This window comes from Cylas formicarius, unplaced genomic scaffold (assembly GCF_029955315.1).
Source record: "Cylas formicarius isolate icCylForm1 unplaced genomic scaffold, icCylForm1.1 PGA_scaffold_10__41_contigs__length_53128322, whole genome shotgun sequence".
Classification (NCBI taxonomy): Eukaryota; Metazoa; Arthropoda; class Insecta; order Coleoptera; family Brentidae; genus Cylas; species Cylas formicarius.
This window is the reverse complement of record NW_026844214.1, coordinates 3,441,721-3,465,817: the sequence shown is the minus strand read 5'-3', so window position 1 is coordinate 3,465,817 and position 24,097 is coordinate 3,441,721. Positions and strand designations below refer to the sequence as shown.

General features: G+C 33.2%; 2 protein-coding genes across 2 annotated transcripts in view; one reads left to right on the top strand and one right to left on the bottom strand.

Moving 5' to 3' along the window:
• Positions 1-13,774, bottom strand: part of LOC132708135 (uncharacterized) — a 28,335-nt gene extending 14,561 nt beyond the window's left edge. The window contains exons 1-2 of the mRNA XM_060680266.1: positions 13,617-13,774; positions 10,699-11,052 (exon numbers count right to left, since the gene is read on the bottom strand). Of these exons, the coding sequence (XP_060536249.1) occupies positions 10,699-11,052; positions 13,617-13,664 (402 nt within the window). The 5' untranslated portion in view covers positions 13,665-13,774. The remainder of the gene's footprint in view (positions 1-10,698; positions 11,053-13,616) is intronic.
• Positions 1-24,097, top strand: part of LOC132699254 (calbindin-32) — a 369,234-nt gene that overhangs the window by 166,775 nt on the left and 178,362 nt on the right. The gene's annotated exons all lie outside the window — the stretch shown is intronic.

The following is a 24,097-nucleotide window of genomic DNA, read 5'->3' as shown; positions in this document are numbered from 1 at the left end:
TTTTTCTCGATAATTTTGTGGTAGACCTGCTTTTTTGGGAGTGGTCTTTTATAAGCTCTCATTTCGGGCTTTCTGACATTTTTCTTATGGAAATATTGTGATTTTCTTCAACTTTTAGTAGTAGATTCGATGAGAACTTAATTACACGGGATTAATTACACTTAGTTTCCTTTGAGCCAATTTAGCACTGTTACACATTAGCCCAAGAGTAACAAACAAATTTACTTTAAAGATAACTACAATAAAATGAACTGTAAAAATGACTATAAATATAAATACATATATTAACTACATGCTAAGAAACATAATTATAAGCATCTAAAGTGCGGATAGTTGCGAAAAATGCAAAACTTACGTTTTTTTTACGATATTTTGTGGGCAATAACAGAAGCTAACCAAAAACTACCAAAATTGAAACAAAATCATCCTCCTTCACGGTATACAAATGAAAAATAACCGGACCTCTCTTTCAAAATAAGGCATTTTATAATGAAAAGAACGTGTCTTGCTAAATCTGTAACTGGTCACTCTCACTGTCAGTTATAAAAAAAAATTTTGTTTTTTGCTGACGACCTACTCCGCAGCCACCTATGATATAAATTAAAAATTCTAGAATATTATTTTATTTTTCATTGTTGCTTTTGTGTTAAAATCGCTAATATCTCAAAAACTATTGCATTTGGGTATGGGACAAATTATACTAGAAATGTGTAGAATGTTTATGGGATTGTATTTAAAAGTATAATATATATATATATATATATATATATATATATATATATATATATATATATATATATATATATATATATATATATATATATATATATATATATATATATATATATATATATATATATATATATATATATATATATGGGGCGTTCCATTAAAAAATATAAAACGTTTATCTTTAGGTTATTTCTATAACACCCTGTATATATAAAAATATATCTTTCTATATATCTAAAGAACTATTGGATGTGGATATAGTGCATATTATACTAGAAATATGCAGAATTTTCATGGAATTTTATTAAGCGTATAATAAATATATTGGACGTTCCATTAAAAAATATAAAACTTTTTTTTAACAATTTTTGTATTTGACACGGTACATCTCACTTTGTGTACCTAAGGACAGCTTTTAATATTCTATTGTTTGTTATAATAATAATACAACAGAACTATCAAAAGATAATTACAAGAATGCTTCTCGCAGTTATTTACTGTTTGAAATAAATGGAAAAAATGAAACCAATCAAATTCTGCAACCCCTAGAACAACCGTTTTTGCACAATTTGAAATCAATTTGGTGAAGGAAAGTTTGGTTATAGTTTTAAAATAGTTTCCACGGATGACTTGCATATAAATCAGCTTCCGTAACCTCTAGAATCTGTTCCTCGAACTTGATTTCGATCCAAGGACTCCGTTACATAATTCGCAACGCGAAATCAAAGGTCAGTATAATTCCGAACCGATTTAATGAGAATGCAAATTGGTGCCATTCCGTTTAAGTAAATCGTATAAGATATAAGATTAATCACTTATATTTGTTCGCAAAATGGATGCGCAGCGACCAAAAATATATCATCATTGATTAGAAGTTGGTTAGGCATCGAATTGCTAATCATAAAAATAATCTCGCCATACAGTGAACAATAAACAATAATAAACAATGCGCGCGTTAACACACAAGCAATTACACGCGAAACAATCGAAACAAACGAAAATGACTCATAAATTATGGAATTCAATTTACGCTTGACCGAGATTGGCGGCGTCAAACTATGCTTAACCAGAGATTCATGCCTTAACAATAAAATTGTAAGAAAATTTTTGTTACATACACACAAATAATTAAGTTAATAAAGAGAGCTATCATTAAAATAAACGTTTGCGAAACAAACCGACACTTGATTAATTACGGAGGTAGATAAGAGGAATATACATCGAAAAATACAGTAGTTGAAGTTTTCGATATAGGTGGAGCGATAGTCGTTTCACTATGAAACTAATACCTAATAACAAAAGCGGGAAATTTTTAATTATATATTTTAGATTTCTGAAGTACAGCCATATCTCAAGTGCTACAGAAACAATTGTGGAGTGCCTCAGGGATCTGAACTTGAGGGCCACTGCTGTGTTCCATGCATGAATATCTCAATTGGCCTACACACATAGAAAATATCAAGAACCAAATAATTCCCGGCCTTTAGATGTAGAAAATCATTAACAAACAATGTAAATATCTAATTTACAATACATATATATGATCATAACTAACAGATATGTTATGATCTGTTCACAGATATAAGAAAGTGACCGATTGCTTTTGGATGGGATTATCCAAGGGTGGTCATTAACATACAATGCAACAAGATTATTACCTAAAGTTTTGGAATCTAAATTCAGGTAAAATTGTGGTCCGTTATTGAAAATAATTTTATATCTACCCGTGTTTAATATTCTTTGGTTTGGTATACTACTTAATTTAAGTTTGTTAGTAATCATTCTTATTTCGTGTATAAGATGGTCCCGCCCAAATGTAGAAAACACTATTCTATTGAGACTAAGAAAGTTATAAACAATGTTTATTTGACTCTCATTGAACGTGGTGCCAGCAAGCAAGCATCTTTAGAAGAAATGGCCACATTGACGAAAATTCAAACATCAACTGTATGGAAAATTGTGAATAATCCCATTTCAGCGAAGAAAAAAAGAAACGATGCTGACATTTTCTCGATTATAGATGAAATTGATCAAGACATAATACCGCGTAAAATTTACCAGTAGACTTGAAAAAGATGAAACCGGTGTTAAATGTGGCAGAACTAGCTTATGGCAGTGTATTCAACACATGGGTTTTAGATAAAAAAAATGACAAAAGGCAAGTTTTAATGGAATTTTTTAGAATTCGGAAATGGCGACTGGAATATCTAGAACAAATTAGGATTTACAGAGAACAACAAAGGCCAATTATTTACTTGGATGAAACCTGGTTCGACACTGTCTGTCTGCGAAAAATATTAAAGATTCTTCTCTAGATTACCATGAAGACACCACCGCTTATTTATTTTAAAGTTGGTTTAAAAACAAACTAGTTCCAAACATTCCTCCTAATAGCGTCATTGTAATGGACAATGCAAGTTATCACAGTAGACAATTGACTAAAACCCCTTCCTCATGTGACACAAAAGCAACAATCCAAAACTACATGTATAATAACGACTTTTATTTTCACGAAGATTATACCAAAAAGCAATTAATTGAGATTCTACAAAACTTGAAACTACAAAAGGAATACGTCTGCGATAATTATGCAAAAAATCTAGGGCATAAGGTTTTAAGGCTTCGATATTTAATCCCATTCAACATGTTTGGCACCAACTGAAATCTGCCATTCGTCGTAACAATGTTTTTCTCCGTGTTAACTCCAATGTCCTCAAACGTATGGAAACGGAAGTGTTTAACATCCCTCCACAAAGTTCTGTTAAACATTAAGTAGGTAATAAAAATAATTTTCAATTTTATAAACATAAATACATACATAAATAAATAAATATTGTTTAGTATCGTTCCTAACAAAACTAACGGATTGTCCGGTTCTTTCCTTAATTCGTTTCAGTTAGTCACTTTCTTATATCTATGAATAGACTTTACCTACCTGAGGTACTGGTGGGAAACTGAACCTTAATAAAATACAAATCCTTTAGAATACAGCTCTGAAGACTCTCTTTGTTTTGGATTATCGGACCACAACATCTCTTCGTTGTGCTAATAGTGTTACTAATTTCCAGCGTGCTTAAAATTGATCAATTTTAATTAGTTTCAGTTAAGCTCTGAAGAAGCCAACAGGATGATTGGTGAAACGTCAGCAACTTTGATTTATAAATAGCAATCTAAATTAGACTACAATCATTAATAATTTGGAGAAACTACAATTTCCGTATAGCTAACAATCAACAATTCCATAAGTGAAATATAAGTCCTTAAGTAAAGTAAACTTATTTAAATTAAAATTTAAAGCTCATTACCAGTGCCCCTAATAAATATCCGATACCAATGCTTAGAGTACTGCTCAGTAAAGTTAGTTAGAAACTAGTTTAGGGAAGAAACAGGGTAACTGAATATATTGTACCTACACAAGTTATCAACCAGATAAAAAAAAATCAGTGCCAATCTATATTATCATATAAAATACGCAAAAATATCAAAAACTGATTCAGTTATCAACTACACAGAAGGTTCCATCAGAGGAAGACAGAGCAATAGCAATAAACATGGTGGCAAATACTCTTCCTCATTTCTTTAGAATAAACAAATCGGTTCATTTGAAATTGGAGCCTGTGTAATTTTAATGGCCGTAAGTTTGGAATTCTCTTGTCAAAGATACCCTATATTGACAGTTATTATCATCATTGTAATAATATCATATAATTGTTGTGTGTTAGTGATTACTGAAACATTGAAACTATACTATTTTAATAACAAATGCGTAGGGTTTTAAAGGGTTTTAACCAAAGCAGAATAATTACGCATATATAATTACTAATGAAGTAAAAAAAAATCTAAGTCGATCTTCTTTTCAGTCCTTTATTATAAGTATTTCCAGTAAATGACTAATGATCATATCGTGCGAATCATAATGCCAAGCCACTATTTTATATCATGTAGTAAATTGTATATGTTTAACGCGTAAACAGGGTAGCCCAGAAAATGCGAGAAAGCATATTAATTTAGATACTGAAAAAATGTGTTGGTTGTCATCAGTGACTAATTACAAATTATTCGGATTTTACTTATTACGTACCTTGAAAGGGGCAAAGTACAACGAAAATTTACGGTGAATAAATAATAATAAGTGCTTCAGCTCGCGGGGTATCCCATAAATCACATAGATGAGGCCATTTCTGATTGAAATGTCCCCTATGACGCATATTCCGTTCTCTCACGAGTGTTTTTAGTAATTTTGTCGATTCATTCTTTTATTCTTCTTCAGGTGCCTATTCGTTCCAAATATTGGCGATCCACCTAGCTATAACGATTTTGTTCACGGCTGCTCTAAATAATTGGGATGTTAATTTTGAGAACCATGTTCTTTGGTTTTTTATCTTTTAGAACAGATTTTAAAATGCCGTAAATGTCATAATATGTTTTCTTGGTCGTGTTCATTATTTCTAACTGCTTTTTTATTCGTTCCAATACTTTTTTGAAGGAACCCGTTAATATTCTTCTGTAAAGCTACATTTCAAGGCCTTCAGTTTTCTCTCGGTTGCCTCGTTTAATGTCCATGACTCCATTTTACAGAAAAGTACAGAAAATATAGCACCTAAGGAGTCTGATTTTGATGTTTATGTTGAGGCTGCCACTTTTAAACAATTTGCTAATTCTAATTTTCTGTGAGTCTTTCGTCTACATCGTACGTCTAATTTTGGATTAGTATTCGAATTATTTATAAGTGAAAAAATTATATCTGTGATACAACAAAGATCCCAATTTGGGGAACTTGGGAAAATATATATTTTTATTATATATTTTTTTTAATTTAAATCTTGTATCATTTTCACGCATAGAATCATGAATAGACTCACGCCTGAACAATGCTTGCAAATAGTGCAATTTTATTTCGAAAATAATGGTTCTGTGCGGAATACGTATCGCGCACTACGTCCATTTTATCGTCGACAAAATCGTCCATCAGAGCAGTTAATTCGACTAACCATGGAACGTTTTCGCACCACGTTTACTCTTATTGATAACTCGCATCCCCAGAGACGCCGTATGGTGCGTACAGAAGAAGCTATTGCTGATGTAGAGCGAATTGGATCTGTGTCCATCCACTTTATGGAAGAATTTGCGGAAGGATCTTGGTTTACGTGCTTACAAAATCCAACTCGTGCAAGAATTGAAGCCAAACGATCATCAAGTAAGGCGTAGATTCGTTGAATGGGCTCAAAACGAGGTTGCCGTTGTTCCCGATTTTCATAAGCGAAATTTGTTTAGCGATGAAGCGCACTTCTGGTTGAATGGCTACGTCAAGAAACAAATCTGCCGCATTTGGAGCGAAGCTAATCCTCAAGTGTATGTCGAAACAGCGTTACATCCAGAACAACTGACTGTTTGGTGCGCTTTATGGGCTGGTGGAATTACAGTCAATGGTGATCGGTATAGAGCTATGATTACTAACTTTTTCATTCCTGAATTGAATAACCATGATGTCCAGGAGATGTGGCTTCAACAAGACGGCGCAACATGTCACACAGTTCGTGCCACAATCGATTTATTGAAAGACACGTTTGGTGACCGCCTAATTTCACGTTTTGGACCTGTGAATTGGCCTCCAAAACCTTGTGATTTAACACTGCTAGACTACTTTCTGTGGGGCTATGTAAAGTCATTGGTCTATGCAGATAAGCCACAAACGCTTGACCATTTGGAACATTCGCCAGATTGGACTACATCCGCGCCAGCCGTGGCGGTCATATGCCAGAAATTATATTTAAAATGTAATGCCACAAGATTATTTTTCGCATAAATAAAATTCATGTCAATCGAATAATCCATCGTTGTTTTATTGCAACATCGAAAAAAACACCCCTTATAATGTCAATTTCCGTCATTCCCACATAGCAAACTTTACTTAATACCAGCAAATTATTCCCGTTGGGAATGGTTTTACAATTAGCTTTCAAATCGGCATAGCTAGAACTAAGTTTTGTAACTAGGATTATGATGACCCACAAAACCTCGTTCGCTAACGAGGGTATCAGCAGTGATGCCGAAAGTAAAATAATGGGAAATTTGTGTGGGACTGAAAATGCAATTACAAGGATCGGGTCTATCACAAAGCAATGAAAAATTGAACTTATTAAACCAGACGCCGTTGTGAAGATGATTAGGATCCAAAATTTAAAATTATTTTAAATTATAGATTTTGTTTCGAATTCTTTTCAAAATTTTTCAACTTTTTTATATTATAGTAAAGCTTTGGTGAAAAGTGAAAATAATGTCCGACAGAGATTTTTGCGCATTCAGTGAGGTAGTCAGTTTTTCCTAAATGATTTCATTTTTTTGAAAAAAAAAAAAATAAAGTTTGTTTTTTTTGTTGTAATTTTTATTAATGACCTCACAAAAATTTTTTTTTTAAATTTCATGAAAGTATTTGCGGTAGACCTTGGAAAAGGAATGATTAAATATCTAAAACAGTTACATTATTTATTCCTGACAATACTTACACCTTAGAATTTTGCATGAAGTTTTAATATTTACCCTTCTTTCTGTCTAAGAATATTGCTATAACATTACAAAATGACAACCTGACAACTGAATAAATAAATTCATAAAGTTTATTGTGGTGTCAGTAAGTTAAAAATAAATCGGTATGGATTTTCCTAAAGCTGAACTAAATATTATGATTTATATGTTCACTCAATATGAAGCGTTAGTTTTGGTTATTCCTTGAGTAAAATTGGGGCGCTCGCACGAAACAGACTTTTTATTTACGCAATTTTTATTCTAATACTACAAAACAAGGTAGTTACTTCCATATTTTTTATTGATCGAGTTTTATAGAGCAAGGTCGCTGCATTTAATCGTTCTGACAACGTGTAATAATATCAATAATTTTTCGTAACAGGGACAAACAAGTAGATAATTTTTTTTTAACGTTAATAACAATTTCTGCGAATAATGAAAAAATTGACTGGCTAAATATGAGTTTACAGTTTCCAGCGACAGCGAAAATTCTATATCACTAACCGTACAGTATGGTACAGGGTCTTATCCAATAAACAAAACATTTTTGATAGAATCTAACTTACACGTTAGGCTTTCGAATAAATGAATAACTTATCTGACGATGCATGGATCGCCTTGCGTGGTTATTAAAGTCAAAATTCACACACGGTTTTATGCAGCTTGTTTTCTTTTTGTCTCTGTCGTTACGTAAAACTTACCACTTCTCCTCTGGTTGAGTCAATTGATTCCGCTTTGATTAACTTTTTCATATTCATTCGTTCAGGACTGAGTCGAAAATCACCTGTGGAAAATAAAATGGCCCTTTCGTTAATGTTTTATTTACGCTCCTAGAAAATGAATGTTCACAAACATCCATTTGGAGGGTCATTAGCTGGGAAAGTAAATATCGAAAAGATGTCGTGTCGATCGGTCTCGTTTGATAAGGCTAAAACGGATTTCGTGAGGCAAATTTTATTCAGAGTGAGACGAGGATTATTTTGTTGTTAATAACTAATATTAATAATAATAATAAATAATAAACGTTTATGGCTAACAACATGAAAAATACAACAGATATAAATAAGCGTAAGTAAATTAGAAAAACATGCAGCAAAAGGCTTACAGTCATCCAGGCAAAACCCAGATAACATTAAATCCTCATTTAAAAAGAAAAAATATTGTTATATAGTAACAATAAATATCCAAGAGAGAAGGAAAAAGCAAAAGGTAGGAACGAAAGGAAAAAAATAGGAAAAGATGAACAAAAATGAACAAGTTTTGCAAGAGACTACGGTTGTCGTTGGAGAAAACTAACTTTAAACTTACCCCTAAACGCAGTTTAGGCTCCACCAAGACCAGACAAGTGCAGATAGTTAACTTGTTAACATTGTAACATTGTAACTTGTTAACATTGTAAGAATACCTCAGTTATGTGTCGGGGTACAGTCAACAATCCCCTGTTACGCAAACTAAGCTTATAGATGTTTGCTCTAAGGGAAATTTTATTAAACAAATAGCGAGGTGACTTATTTTTAATGACCTAGAATTAAAAAGATGCCATATGCAACTTGATCCTTCCACAGGCTATTGTAATACTTTCCACAAAACTGGATTCCTCTTGCGTCGGTTTTTCTTGAGTCAAACTTGCTAAAGTTTGGCCAATCATCCTGTTGGCGTCTTCAGAGCTTAACTGAAAGTAGCTCGCATTTTACTCTGTACCTGATTATATATTGTTTGAGGGAGGCCGAACAAAATGAGGGACATAAACACTGTCTCGTAGGACTGATTCCCATATTAGTGACAGGTAGAGATCTGAGTCGCGGTTAAGATTGTTAGGTTGCTTATAGATTTCTATTGATTACATGCAAGAATTTTAGGAATCTTATGTCCGGTTTCGTTTCGCAACTGCTGGCGAGTTTATTTGTCTTAGTCTTAAGGTCTTGCCAATATATTCTTTGCCGGATATGCATGGAATATTGTAAACTCCCTTTATCTCAAATGGAATTTTGTCTTTGACGGATCGAAGATGTTGAGAGTTTTTGGTTAAGTGCTTAATCTGGTCGTCAGTGATGTTTTGAATGTAAGGAAGGACAACAATGACAAGTGTGGGATTGTGTTGTGTTGTGGTGAAGTTTAACGGCTCTGTAAACAAGACTTGATAACTGATGATTTTTGCCCCGGATGGTGATGTGACAATGAATTAAGGTACCGTTCTGTGTGCGTAGGTTTCCTCTAAACACAATGACCCAATGTTGTCTAATTTTCTATTGATAAGAGTATATAAGAATGGGACCTTATTATTAGTTTATTATTATTATGTTAGGTGTTAATTTTTTTTTATTGACTTGACGATGATGATGATGATCACTTGGTTTAACAACCAATTTTTCATTTTTCTGCTAGCTATGGACTAACAGCATTTTTCTAAGGAATATATTATTCTTTTATTTATTTAAAAAAAAATCATCTTATCTACTCAAAACACTGCTCTATAGTCAATTAATTAGTTCCTCGCATTGAATAGTTTTCTACGACGTGCAATCTTTCTTTGTCTTGGACTCTCGCTCGCTCCGTCTGTCCTGCAACTAGCATCTATGACCAAATTTTTCTATATTTACAATTAAATTACTTTTACTTTAAGACTAGCCCGGATTGGTTGGCAAAAGAGTGCAATTATTAACATCAACTCACTGTTTGACAGCAGCTACCAGGTAATAGGACCAAAAAAAGGTGGTGTTGTATATTGTGTATGGTACATACTTTTCACTGGAGTTAGTTTCGTTTGGTAGACACACCGGTTCAAGTACAAAAGCTTATTTTATTTGATAAAATTTCGTTTTCATCCAGTTGCTATGGTGAAGGTCGATCTTACCTCCGATTTTAGACTAGAACGCTGGTCAGCTGACAATGTTATTTCAAAAGTAAATTCTGAGAATCCATAAAACAACTTTAAAAATTTTGTAAGACACTTTTTTTTTATTAAAAATAGTCTTGAACATTTCCGTTGAGGTTGCTATGTCGAGTCAAGTTCAAAAAGTTCCTTTATTTGATAAAATGTCACTTTTATCCGGTTGCCATGGAGAGGGTCGGTCTTAGCTCCGATCTTAGACTAAAACGCTTATCAGCTGACAATGTTAAGTTTTCCAAAAGTAAATTCTGGGAGTCCATAACACAACCTCAAAAATCTTGTAAAACACATTTTTTTTAATAAAAAATAATCTTGAACATTTCCGTTGAGGTTTCCAAGTCGAGTCATGTTCAGAAACTTATTTTATTTGATAAAGTGGTATTTTCATCCGATCCTCTACTATTCCTTACCATCCTGAATCATAAAATACCAGCGGGGTAATAAATCAAAATTACTTTTAAATTACCATTTTATTTACACAACCGGAAACATTCATCTTGACAGTGTTTTATGTCGCGTGTAATAAAATGTGGAAGCCTCAAACTGGCTCAGAGCAAATTGATGTTGGCCTTTTGGTAAATGCACTTGAACGCATTAACTGCTGTCGTTTTCGGGTTCGCGTCGTTAATTACGCAATCGGTTATGAGTTTCTTGGTTTTGGTCTCGTCCCCTTTGACAGCCTCTTTGAGTTTCCTCTCGATGACCTCGCGTTGCAACTCTCCGACTTCGTTTTGGAAACCGATCTTCTTCGAGATGCATAGGATGTGTTCCGCTAGTTTGGGATCGTTCTGGAAGTCACCGGTGCGGGCTTTGTCCAGGGTTATTTGGGAAACTTGCGACTTGGCGAGGCATTCCTTGTGGTGTTTGGCGAGGAGTTCTTTTTGCTTGTCCGTCTGGGCGTTAACCTGCAAAACGGATTACAGTTGTGTTGTGTTTCAAAATTTTTGTCCCATGGACATTGTCTCGGATGACTGATTCCCATATTGGTGAAAATTTTTGAGCAAACACCGGGAACACCTATGGGTTCTCCATTATCGTCAGTGATCAGGGAATATCTAAATAAGAGTTTTTGAGAATAATTGAGAAGAAACCACTCTACATCTTCCATCTAAAATGATAGATCACAGCACTAAATTTCAGAGACAAAAAATCAGTTCTTCCAAAAGGTTCCAACTTCGTCTTTGCACCACGTATTATTCCAAAAGAGGAAAAGAATTCAAATGTCGAGTCTATCCAAAAAACGCAAAAATCCTTAACAAATGCCAACCTCCTAAATCGAGACAAAGCAAATATTAGGGTGGTCATGAACGCAACTACCACGGACGGATCCTATGGTCAACTTAAAAATCAATATAAAAATCCGCGAAAAAGTCTGCTACCCTGCATAACTGTAACATTCCTCGTGTCTGCAGACTAACTAACATTCACACAGATTGTCGGCACCATTGATTCTCCAACACGTTCTCTAATAAAATATCTAGCTTCTATAATAATTCACGATAATACAGGGAAAAGTGAGTTTTAGATTTTATTTCAACAATTGATAACTATTATGTTAGATCGCCATTTCAGATAAATTAAAATTCGAGAATCTGGAACTCAGACTTTTCATCTTAATTGAAAAATGCTTATCTGGAACATATTTTTCTAGTACCTAGTACCAGTCATGGCGATTATTATTATGGAAGCCTTTGAGAAGAAAGCGGTCGACATCTTCCATTTAAAACCAAAATTATGGAAAAGCAACTTAATGATACTTCTGATATTTCGCCTCATGATCAATAAACCCTGCCAGATTTTCTTAATCATTTAAATTCTATACCCTCCAACACACGTTTTACCCTTGACTTAGAAACTATTACTATTCTAAGATATTCTTATCAATGGAAAATCAGACCTAACATTGAGTCTTTGTGTTTACAGAACACCTACGCACACAGACCGATAACTTAATGCATTGTCACATCACCATCCGGCCCAAAAATCTTCGGTTACCAACTCTCTTGTTTACAGAGCCATAAAACTATCTCAACCCGAGTCACTGAACCCAAAATTAGATCACCCTACCTCTGCTCTTCTCAAAATAAATAAGAACTAAAAACTCAGATTTCCAGCAAATTATATATTTTCACATGACAATTGTTTCGACAACACGATGTCTATATATAACTACTATATATAACGAAAAATGACATTAAAACCTTAATTAATGTAGTTGTCAGAATTTAATTTTACTAATGGAGAGGTATTTAAATCTAGTTGATCGTTAAGCAATACATTTGTATGTCTCATTTTGTTAATCTATATGGCTCCCAGTAAATTTAATTTTCTAATTTTTGTGGCTGTATGTAAAATATCAAAATTGTCGTCAAAAATGTGCTTTTCTGTGTTTAAGTGTGTAGTATAATTAGAATCTAGACTATTGTTTTTAAACACTCTTTTTTGTTCGTTAATGTGTTTCTTCAGAGATCTACCTGTTTGTTCAATATAAATTTATGGACAAGATCCGCATTTCACCCTGTAGACAACTGATTTTTGGGATTTTGGACATTTCGTGTTATCGTTTTTTAATAATTTTCCTATTGTGTTGTTAGTTCTGAAAGCTATTTTTCAACCACATTTAGACATATGTTTTGAAACTTTTTCACTGGGTTCTGCTATGTATGTAATTGAATTGTTCGTGTTCTGTATTAGGTATCGGATAAATAGAGTTTACTGTTGGCTGAATTTGCTTTTTATTATAATTTAATCGATAATGAACGGATTGTAGCCGTTGTTCAGCGGAATTTGTTTAATGATATTAAGTTATTTGTTATAATCTTCTGTTGAGAGTGGCATATCAAGAAGTCTGCGTATAAAAGATTGAAATGCAGCTATTTTGTGTGTATAAGGCCTGTGCATTGTATGCAGCCCGCTATCTGGGAGGTCGCCTGAAACTGTTTCAGTTTCAGTCAAGCTCTGAAGAAGCCAACAGAAGCAAAAACCGACGCAGGAGGTATCCAGAAGTTTTGTAAAAAGCATTGTTTAATCATCACTTTAATTTTTCAGAATGAAATAACTTTTCCATATTTAATGCATTTTAACAACTAACAGCGCCAGATAGCAAAATAAAACAACAAAAATATTTGATGTAAATTTATGACCAAATCCGTTATTGGGCAATCATTCACTTCTGTTTTGATGCCCTTTAATTTATGGGTGCACCAGTCATTTGCATTTCGATGAATTGTTTTAACATTAATTTAATCGAGTTAGTCCGAAATAAGCGGTTTACACAATAGTGCATTGGAAAGTAGTGGTCACTCTATCGTAATGATCATAATAGCTATGTATTAATTCAATTCATCAATAAAGTCAATAAAAAGTCTACGTATTGCGTTAAAATCTAAATAAACAAATACTACAAATAAAAATCTGTATGAAAATGTTGAGTGAGGATTAGAGTCCGAAATATTTCATCTATACTGACCTGGGCGAACACAAAGACGAAGACACAAACTGCAACTAAAGATTTCATCGTCGTCGTTGTTTTGGCACTCGGTAGCAAATTAAACCGGTCCTGTTAAACCGACGCCATTTTATACACACCGGCAGGACCTTAATTAAATGATTGCCTCTTTGTTTGATCTACAATTCAGGTTCTTAACCACGTAGACGTAAACAGTTCGGGCGAGACGATTGTAAACAACTTCTGACCAAGCTTCAAGTGGATTTTTAACCCTTCGTTTAGTATGTAACAATGTAGATAATAATCGTTTTGATTAAGTCGCTTTTATATGTCGGGGTTCGGGGATATTTCGTTAGAGTTAGGCATAAACATTACCATATGTAATCAGTATAAACCAACATAGTGAAAACTAGTTGGGTGTATGAGCAGTAACTAGAACCACAACACCAAAATTATGATCTTTTGGGGATAGACTAGTTCTAGTCACTTGCTGTTTGATATTTATATCGCCATCATGTTGAAAGTACCCCATCTGAATACTGTTTACAAAAACGGAGTAGATCAAATAGTGCAAAGAGTTAATATAATCTTAGAATCCAAACTTATTTTACGTCAACACCATTGAACGCAAAATTTGAAATTTGCTTCTCGTAAAAATATGCATAAAAAAAAATTAAAAGTCTAGTCAAAATACTGCGTGAAAAATCCACTTTGTACTTTGAGCAGTATACATATCATCGGGCGGTGATATATCTTGAGTCAACAAAGTTTGTTTTGACTTCCAATATGGGAACCAAGGGCAAGTTTGTGCAAATATTTTGAGTAATAAAAATTAATTTAATTTTCATGAGTTGGTTTTTTAAGAATGGTTCATTTTGACTGTTTCGTCAACTACATCAGCCAAAGGAGTAAGGGCGCGTATTTCTATTGCAATGGGAATGCGTGAATAGAAATACAAAAATAGTTTATACATCTCTTATAATAAAATGTATGATTATGTCTATTTTCATTACTACAAAGTCTTTACTGTTTATTTAAACACGAATTTATTGTAAAGAATAGGAGGCATCCTCTTTGTTAAATTTGTGAAGATATCTTGCAAAAAATATATTGTGCTTCAGAATTTTGTTCAATTTTATCTTTTATCGCTGGTTGTTCTCTTGAGTTTTATCATTAAAAAACGTCTAAACTAAACAGACTCAAATTTTATTTATTTAACAAATAAAAACATTATTTTTAAATTTTAAATAAACAATTAAAAATGTTTAGGTTTAGGTAAACGCAAGAATTGTAACAAATTTAGAAGACGATTAACGATTAACATTTTAACATAAACAGCACAAGAAGACATCACACGCATCAACCATCAGCTTTGGCTAATGGTTATGAAGGACGTTAAGTAAGTTTCTTCAAGCGACAATTCTTTCCATAGTTCCTGAATACTTTGCAATGGCTTTTCGCTGTTTGAAGAATAAAATTTCTTCTAATTGGGTTGTTGTCAATACTATTACCAAGACAAGGTTTCAATGTTAGCAATTTGAAGCCATTGTTTAACGATTTTTCCACTGTGGACAGGAAAATACAATTATTTTCCGGATAAAGCTGTTCCACCCTGGGCACCATAACGTTCTGCAATATTTCTACATAAGTTTGATCAACTAATCCCCTCCATCCGCCAAACCACTGCTATTTCTCTGACTGAATCAATCCCCATATATTTACACTGAAATGGTCTGCAGCTTTGTACCTGTCAACAAATCGAAGGTGGAAACGCTGGTTGTCTGGCCTCTCCACTTTGATTTTACACTTTTTGGAAGACTGGAAGATTTTTTCAACGAAAATAAGGTTGCTTGCTTCTGTTGGGAAGTGAGGGCGGTCTTTTTTGCCTCAGTCAGGCAGTTGAGATGCGAAAAATGGTGTGTTCATGTTAAGGAACAACATAATCACGAACACTTGAAGGATCAAATTCAAGAGAGGAGTTGCAAGCATGTATAAGAAAGGAGACCGAAAGAATGTATGCAGTAGACTTGCGACAAGGTAAAGAAGATATTAGTATTGTAAATATTTGTAGAAATATGTAGTACATTACACTATACGACTAAAACTATATAAGTGGTAATAAATGTCAATTATCTTAACGTAATTTTAGAAATTCCGAAGGTGCCTTACTTCCTTCAACTCAGTATGTAACTCAATGCAGAGGTGGAGGCAATCGAATATACCTGCGGAACTGGAAGACTTGACTAGAATTCTGCGAGCAAGCGAGTGACCTAGATATTAGTTTGGTTATACAGTTTGGCACAAAAGCTTGGGATGAGCCATTTTTCTCGAAAGCCCCTGAATAAAAGGAATCAAATTTGGCAGACATTGTTATAAAATGATTTTACCTTCATTGACGTTTATGAAAAAAGTTATTGGAATTTTCTGTTCATAGATATAAGAAAGTGACCAATTGCTTTTGAATGGGATTATCCAAGTTTGGTCATTAACATACAATGCAACAAGAATATTATAATAATATATAATATATAATTATAAAATTATTTTATATTACTGACCATAATTTTACCTGAATTTAAATTCCGAAACTTTAGGTGATAATCTTTTTGCATTCTATGTTAATGACCACCCTTGGATAATCCCATTCAAAAGCAATTAGTCACTTTCTTATTTTTTTTTATTAAAATGCTTGTGCTTTAAATTTTTGTTTCAATTCAACTATTTTAACACTTTTTCATCAGAAAAGAGAACACATATTTTCTGCTACACCCATGCAACAAAAAAAAGATTTGGTGGGCCCATTAGGGCCGGGACATTTCCGGGCCGCTCTGGGACCGTGAGCCAAGAAGCCAGGTCCACAATGCTGTAGATTTTAAAGTATTTTTGTATCACCATAAGTACTTTTTTATGTGATTCTCATGTGGCTATGGGAAATATCCCATCTTATTTGTAAAGTAGGCTAGGGGTAGGGACCAATAAATGTGTGTTACCTCAAAGCTCACTCGCAACTGGTTAGGACAAATTGCACAGTGAATGCAATCAGCTTATAATCAGTTTTATTCCCATCATCAGTTGTAAACCCAACCTAGTTTGCTAAAAAATGAATTTTGCTGTCGACGGTGGCTGCAATAAATAGGGGGCGATAATGCCGATAAAATATTCAAAAAGATACTCAGTACCCTTCGATAAAATTAACCTATAATTTTTTGGAAACAATAACTGATCGTATGCATAGGAATTCATGTGTCCTGTGCGGACTTAGCACCCGATGTACGTCCTCTATCTTTAAAACAAGCACCATTTTGCTAATTCGTATTCGGATTATACCTATCTAGTATCGACTGCCAAATTACAAAGTCTGCCTACTTCGATATAAAAATCACGTCATTCGAACGAAAAAGCAATTTGTCCTTTTCTATTTGACATTGGACCATCCAGATCCCTGGCGAAACGAGACTCACCGAGTTTTTTTTTATAATTTGAACATTCCCCCACTTGTAGTGTTGCCATTTCACAGCACGCCTTGAATTTTGACATTTGTCAAGTCTGAGGGCCATATCAGTGAATGTATTCGTGTTGTCTTGGGAAAATGTACCCAAAAACTAAGGATAGTAGAAAAAGTAGAGTATGCAACACATTTGGTAAAGTTTTTTATTATGTTATTATTATAGATTTATTTATTATTAAACACCAACTCCGCTCGTGTCAAATAAGTTCGTGACTCAAATGCCGCTTACCACACTTTTTGCATAATATACTATTCAACTGCAACTTTTCAGCAGAAACGAAATGTTTGTTTGTTCAGGACCGTCATCAGCATCATAATCTAAAATACGTAATATTTCTTCAATTTTAGTATTCCCTCCTAGATCATTGACAATAAAATTCAAATTTATTATGGATCGACAACCATTCTTTCCCAGTTTTTATTTCCTTTATTTTTTTTAATTTTATTTTTACCAATACTCTGTGACGTATGGCGTACTCTATTTTTACACCCTGTATAACTGGGGAGCCGTCGTCGCAAATAGGAATGAAAACATCACGTGTTCTTGCGGAATAATTTGTTTTCCTACCTTTAAATAAGTTAAGTGGGATGGAAATGTGACTAACACAAACTGGAACGTTCCGCTGTAGTCGAATACTTAAATAATTACGTTTCGTTTTATTGAATTGTCGGTACCTATATGGGAATAATTGAAAATGGGACGTGGTAGCAATTTATAAAACACGACGGATTTGAATAACATGTTGCGTGTTGCTCCCGATAATCGCTTCAATATTTTCCATTATTTGTTCCAGCTCGCGATATTATTAGGCAGAGAAAATAACATTTTCGCTAAAAGAAAACCCGTTACTTTCACGTAATCTAGTTAGTAGAATTTACTTTCTATTGGGTTTTTTCGAAATTTTAAGAGACTTTTCAACGTAAACGTAAACAAATGCGTGTATACTTTTATCTCTTTAATGCAATTCGAAATGTAATCTCTATTCAGAGAGATAAAAATATACATATAGTCCTTAAAACAAAGATAGAAGGTGCATCAGTATTTTACCTGCTTCCATTCGTATAGTAAAAATGTTAAAACCCACCCATTTACCTGCCAGTGTTCTACCTTTGCCTATTACGCCCAGGTATGGTACACTCGACAGAGATAGCACCAATTATTGGATAATTACCAGTAGTTTCCACTACAAAACTGCTGCCGAAACTCGAAAAGTACGATATCATTCTAAGGTTAGGGAAAGTGTATACTTTGACCAGAAATATAGTGCTTTTACAACCGACCCCATGTTTAACTTTACTACTGTTCATTACTCCAAAACTTCAGCCCCTTATAGAACAACCTACTGAGCAGACCCTTACCCGTAACCATTAAAAGACAGTGCTAGGAATTTATCTACATACACTAACAAGTGGGATATAAGTATGTTTTCAACCTTTTTCGCGGAGCAATTCGTGAATCAGGTACATAAAAAAATTAGTACCAAATAGTAATTTATTACGTTCTACGTCACTTGTTTTTATTGCTGCTCCGACGTCCCCGTTTGAATTTCTTATAAAATTGTAAACATCCAAAACAATTTCTTTATTTGCTGAGGTAGTTCGTCTTCGAAATTATCATTAGGTTCGACTGCCATCTCCACTGCGTCTTCAAATTTTGCGTTGTTTTCCATGGCTTCTTCTAACAGGAGAACATCTGCTTCATTCTACGGTCTCCACATTTTAAAGTTTTTAAAAAATAAAAAGGTACAATTTAAAGAACTATGTATAAGAGTACCCTTACCCTTTGAATTATCCAGTGAATACAACCTGGCAAGGTCAAATCCCCAGAATCAGGTACATAAATATGTACTTAGTGTAAGGATCACATTCAAATACCTCCGTAATATATACGAACATAATACAATTTAGATTAAACCCTTAATGCAGGTACATCATCTAAGTGCCCCACAGCATCAATACTCGAATAATCGAATTTAAAACGATTCATTTGCGTTTCAAATAAAACTTCCAAGTTTCTACAAATATTCGTTACGATTCATCTCAGGCAAGACATATTTAACGGGATGATAATAATAATAATAATATCTTTATTATCCCACATATTTAGAATACAATCAGTGTATTATGGATTTCGTCAAGTAGGTCAATATAGATCATGCCAAATGAGGCAGAAAATTACATTAAAAATTTATATAATAGAAACATATGACAAAGCACACAATACAGACATTAATAGGTAAAATATTCGGTTAAATTATAAAAACACTTTTCTAGGAGAAAAAACTTTAATTTGGATTTAAAAATGTTCACATTACTGCTACTCTTTAGCTCTCTGTAGATTCAAATACCGGTGTTCCTAAAATTTTTGAAAATTCTAGCCTATTTTTTTATGGAGAAACAATCTTTGTTACGTATATTATAGACGTGGAAATCTCCGTTTTTTTGTAAGGCATTTTTATTTTTATATACCCTTAAACAAACTTCTAATATGCACGAATATACACGCTAAAGACAGTATTTTAAACTCCCGGAAGAGGAACCTGCACGAACTATTCGGCGACACTCCAGCAATACACCTTAGGACTTTTTTTTTGAGATTTGAAAACAGATGTCGCATGACATGAATTTCCCCAAAAGGGAATACCATAGAGTAATCTCGAATAGATGTGAGCATAGTAGAAATTTATCGTGCACTTTCCAGTCAAAACAGTTTTTAATTTTTTTACTAGGAAACAATAACTATGCAGCTTTCAAGAAATTAATTGCCATTGAGTTTCCCAAGATAGGGTTTCGTCGAGCTCTAGTCCTAAAAATTTAGCGTGCTTTTTTATTTCAACGGCCTCCCCGCCCGACCAGATATTCACAGAAAGATCTTTTTTGTTTTGTGAACATTTGAATATCAGTACACTTGTTTTTTGGATATTAAAAAGATATAGTTGGTGTTAAACCAGCTATTTAGCAGAACAAGTGCTGAATTAACAGTGTGAGGCGACTAAACTTGAACAGTCGTCAGCGAACTCTGATAGAAGAAAGTTCATTGATAAAATGGATAAATAAAACAGGGCCAAGTACTGCACCTTGCGATACGCCTCTATCTACAGATTGGGCTTGGGATTTTTTAATTTAACACAAGTTGCCCCTCTCCTCCCTTTTTTCAATATACTGCCTACGATTTGTTAAGGACGATCTGAACCAGTTCAGAGCTATTCCACGAATTCCGTATTGTTCCATCCTATTCAAAAGAATTTCGTGGTTCATACAGTCAAACGCCCTGCTAAGATCACAAAATATCCCAGCAGGGTGCTCTCCAGACTCAATATAGTTGATAGTATGCTCCAAAAATGAATGGATCGCTGTTTGGGTTAATCTACCTGTTCTGAAACCGTGCTGACTTTCAGAAAAAAATTGTTTTTACTTAAATAATAGGTCAAGTAGTCAAGCATGGCGTATTCAAATATTTTAACAAAGCATGATGTGATGTGATAATTTTCTGCGGAATCCCTGTCGCCCTTTTTAAAGGTGGGGGCCCGTGAAACTGTAAGGGCTGTAGGAAAAACTCCCTCTGTTAATGATGTTATTAGGGAAGTTAATGGACTCAGGATATAGCCGGCACACTTTTACAAAAGGCATACTATCAGGGCCATAAGAATTTTATTTTATTTTATTTTTTATTAAGTTCGATATTTCCTCGTGAGAGAAAGGTCTAATGTACATACTTTCAGGGAAGCTTCCAATTACATCTAGAAATGAATTTTTGTGCATGTTAGATGGCTTCTTAATTTTGTCAACTATTTTTTAGGAGCTTCTATAAAAAAGGTGTTCATAAAATATTAACGTTATTCTCAATCTCAAAATTCTTTGGCCGTTTATTCCTTCCACTTATCTCAGACACAATTGACCAAGCAGTTTTATTTTGATTATCTGACTCTAAAATTTTTCGCTGATAGTAGTTTCTTTTTGATAAATTTATTATTTTTTTATATTTACTTTTCTCATATTTATATTTTTCGACGGAAATGCAGCCTTTTTTGCGCAAACTATTTAACTATTATAACTATACTATTTATATATATATATATATATATATATATATATATATATATATATATATATATATATATATATATATATATATATATATATATATATATATATATATATATATATATATATATATATATATATATATATATATATATATATATATATATATATATATATATATATATATATATATATATATATATATATATATATATATATATATATATATATATATATATATATATATATATATATATATATATATATATATATATATATATATATATATTTAAGACAATTTATTAACTTCCCACAACTGACAGAGGCTTTTGAAAATGTAGAAATTAAATATAGCGCTCATAAGAAAAACACGCGTTTACTTGGGCCGTGCGCAACATAGTAGGTCATTTACTCATGAAAATTTGAACATTGCAACTCCTATAAGGAAAATATTCTTTCATATACATTATTTTTAATGAAAGACTTACAAAAACCTACAGCCATTAATGTCACGTTCCATTTTTTAAAACTTTGCTATTTATTTTAACTTATACAATATTTATTTTCTTTCTTAAAACTGAATTAATTTATTAATTTATATCGTTTATATACTGAGTGAGGCGGAAAAGAATACTTTGTGGGCAGTAGATCTTTACAAGGTCAAGTACAACTGTAGTTGTATACTAACTAGGCAATCTATTCAATATTTAATGGAATTATTTGAGTATGGTGGTAGTATTGAGTATAAAAAAGTGATAAACGGAAATGAACTAATAGAATTGGAAATTTTACGTCGAGTTCAAGATTATCGCCAGATGTTTATATATCTCAATCTACCCTTAATTGCGCCACTAGAAAACACAAATATCATCCCTTCACCAAGAACCAAGAACTTCTAGACCGTGATTTTGAATAATGGGTACACTTCTACACCGTTATAAAGAAAGCAATAGAGTTCAATCTAATTTTTTTGTCTAAAAGAATATCCTGCGGTAAAGCTACCTTTCAAAATAATGGTGCAGTTAATTGTCATAACAAGCATTAATATTCGACAGTTGGTCCATTCTAGGTACTGGAATTGCAAAACCAAAACCACTTAATATGTGTCTGAGCGTGAGATGAAAACTGATCCAAATAAATTTTGGCGTTTTATTAATAATTAAAAAGGCTCAACTAACATTTCAGACGGGATGTTCTACAATGACAAATTATTAGAAAGTCCTACTGACATTTTAAATGCTTTTGCAGTAAATCTTAATCTGCCAACTCTTCTTCAAATTTTGCATTTGGTAATAGCGATGATATGCAAGTTCTTCATTTTACATCTTTTCAAGAATGTGAAGTGCTAGCGGCTCTTGAGGAAACAAAAAACTAAGATGGCATCGGGACCTGATTGCATTGCGGCTTTTCTTTTAAAGAACTGTGCGAGTGTCTTTGCTCTATCACATACAGTTCTACTGAATACGTGCCTCAAATCTTGCACTGTGCCTGATATCTGGAAGTTATGCAGAGTTAGACCCATTGACAATATAGATATTAGTAATTTTGGTCCCATTTTATTACTTCGTAATGTTTCTAAGGTTTTTGAAACACTCCTGAACAATAGATTATACAATCATTTATAAAACAGTATAACATCAAAGCAATATAGTTTTATAAAAGGGTGGTCTACCATCACTAATCTGGAAATAATTACCCAAGTTATAGCTGAAAATCTAAACTTGCGACTTCAAATTGATGTTGTCTATACAGATTTTGACAGACTTGTTCATGGGATACTTATTTCTTCGTAAAATGATTACGGATTATCATTATCTCTAGTCAGTTTTTATCTTATCTAAATGATCGGCTCCAGTTAATTATATCTGGAGAACTCAAGTCTGTAGAATATGTCGCAGCATCCGGTGTTCCTCAAGGCAGCAATTTAGGCCCCCTTCTATTTAATATTTGTATTAATGACATTGTCAAAAGTGTTGATGTCAATTGCTTATTATATGCTGAGTTGTTCTGCAAAATTGATAGTATTTAGGACTGCCAAAACCAGTCATTGAATGTAAAGCGTATTCAAAAACTGGTGTGTCTATAATAACTTGTTAAATCCCATCAAATAAAATGTCATGATGTATTCACTTAAAAGTAAAATTATCAGATATGATTACCAAATCAATGACATCGTACTTCAGCGTCTAGCTGCTTTTGTTGATCTAGGTGTCACTTTCGATTCTAAACTTTCTTTGATTCCACATATTGACTCCGCTATGTCTGCTCCGAAAAAAATATCGAGCTCTCGAGACTTAAGAGATTTAGAAACTTTAAAGACTCTGTACTACGCATTTGTTAGTTTGTTGAATTAGAATACGGTGATATTATTTGGAGTCCGTTATATCAAGTCCATTTAAGGAGGCTAGAATCTGTACAACGAAATTTCTTGAAACTCATAATCAGGTTTTTTGAGCCGGGCCTCTTATCAAAATTGAACTTTGCTGTTTCCGGGGTCACCTCAGGAGTACGTCAAACCTATTGCCGATCTACGCCGTGTATGAATATTTTAAAATTTTCTCCTTTCATCAGAATGTGCGATCTGTGCAAGTCGGCAAGTTTCCAGCTTAATATATTTTCTTCTTCTGTACATGACGTTAAATATTTTTTTAAGGAATGCCATATTATTATTTTTGTTTTATTTTACGTTGTATTAGCATTTTCTTGTTCTTTTGCATTTTTTTATATAATTTTTAAATTTCTCACTTAGGTCCCTGTTCTGTAGTTGAGTGTATTCCGTTGAACAGTGTATCTAAATAAATAAATAAACCAATTAAATTATTGAGCCATATTTTTTTCGCGAACTACTTAACTGGCCTAGATTTTAAATTTTATAGAAGAATGAATTACCTCCACTTCTTCAGGAAGTGTATAACATTGAGATCCACCAAATGTGGCTTCGGCAAGATGG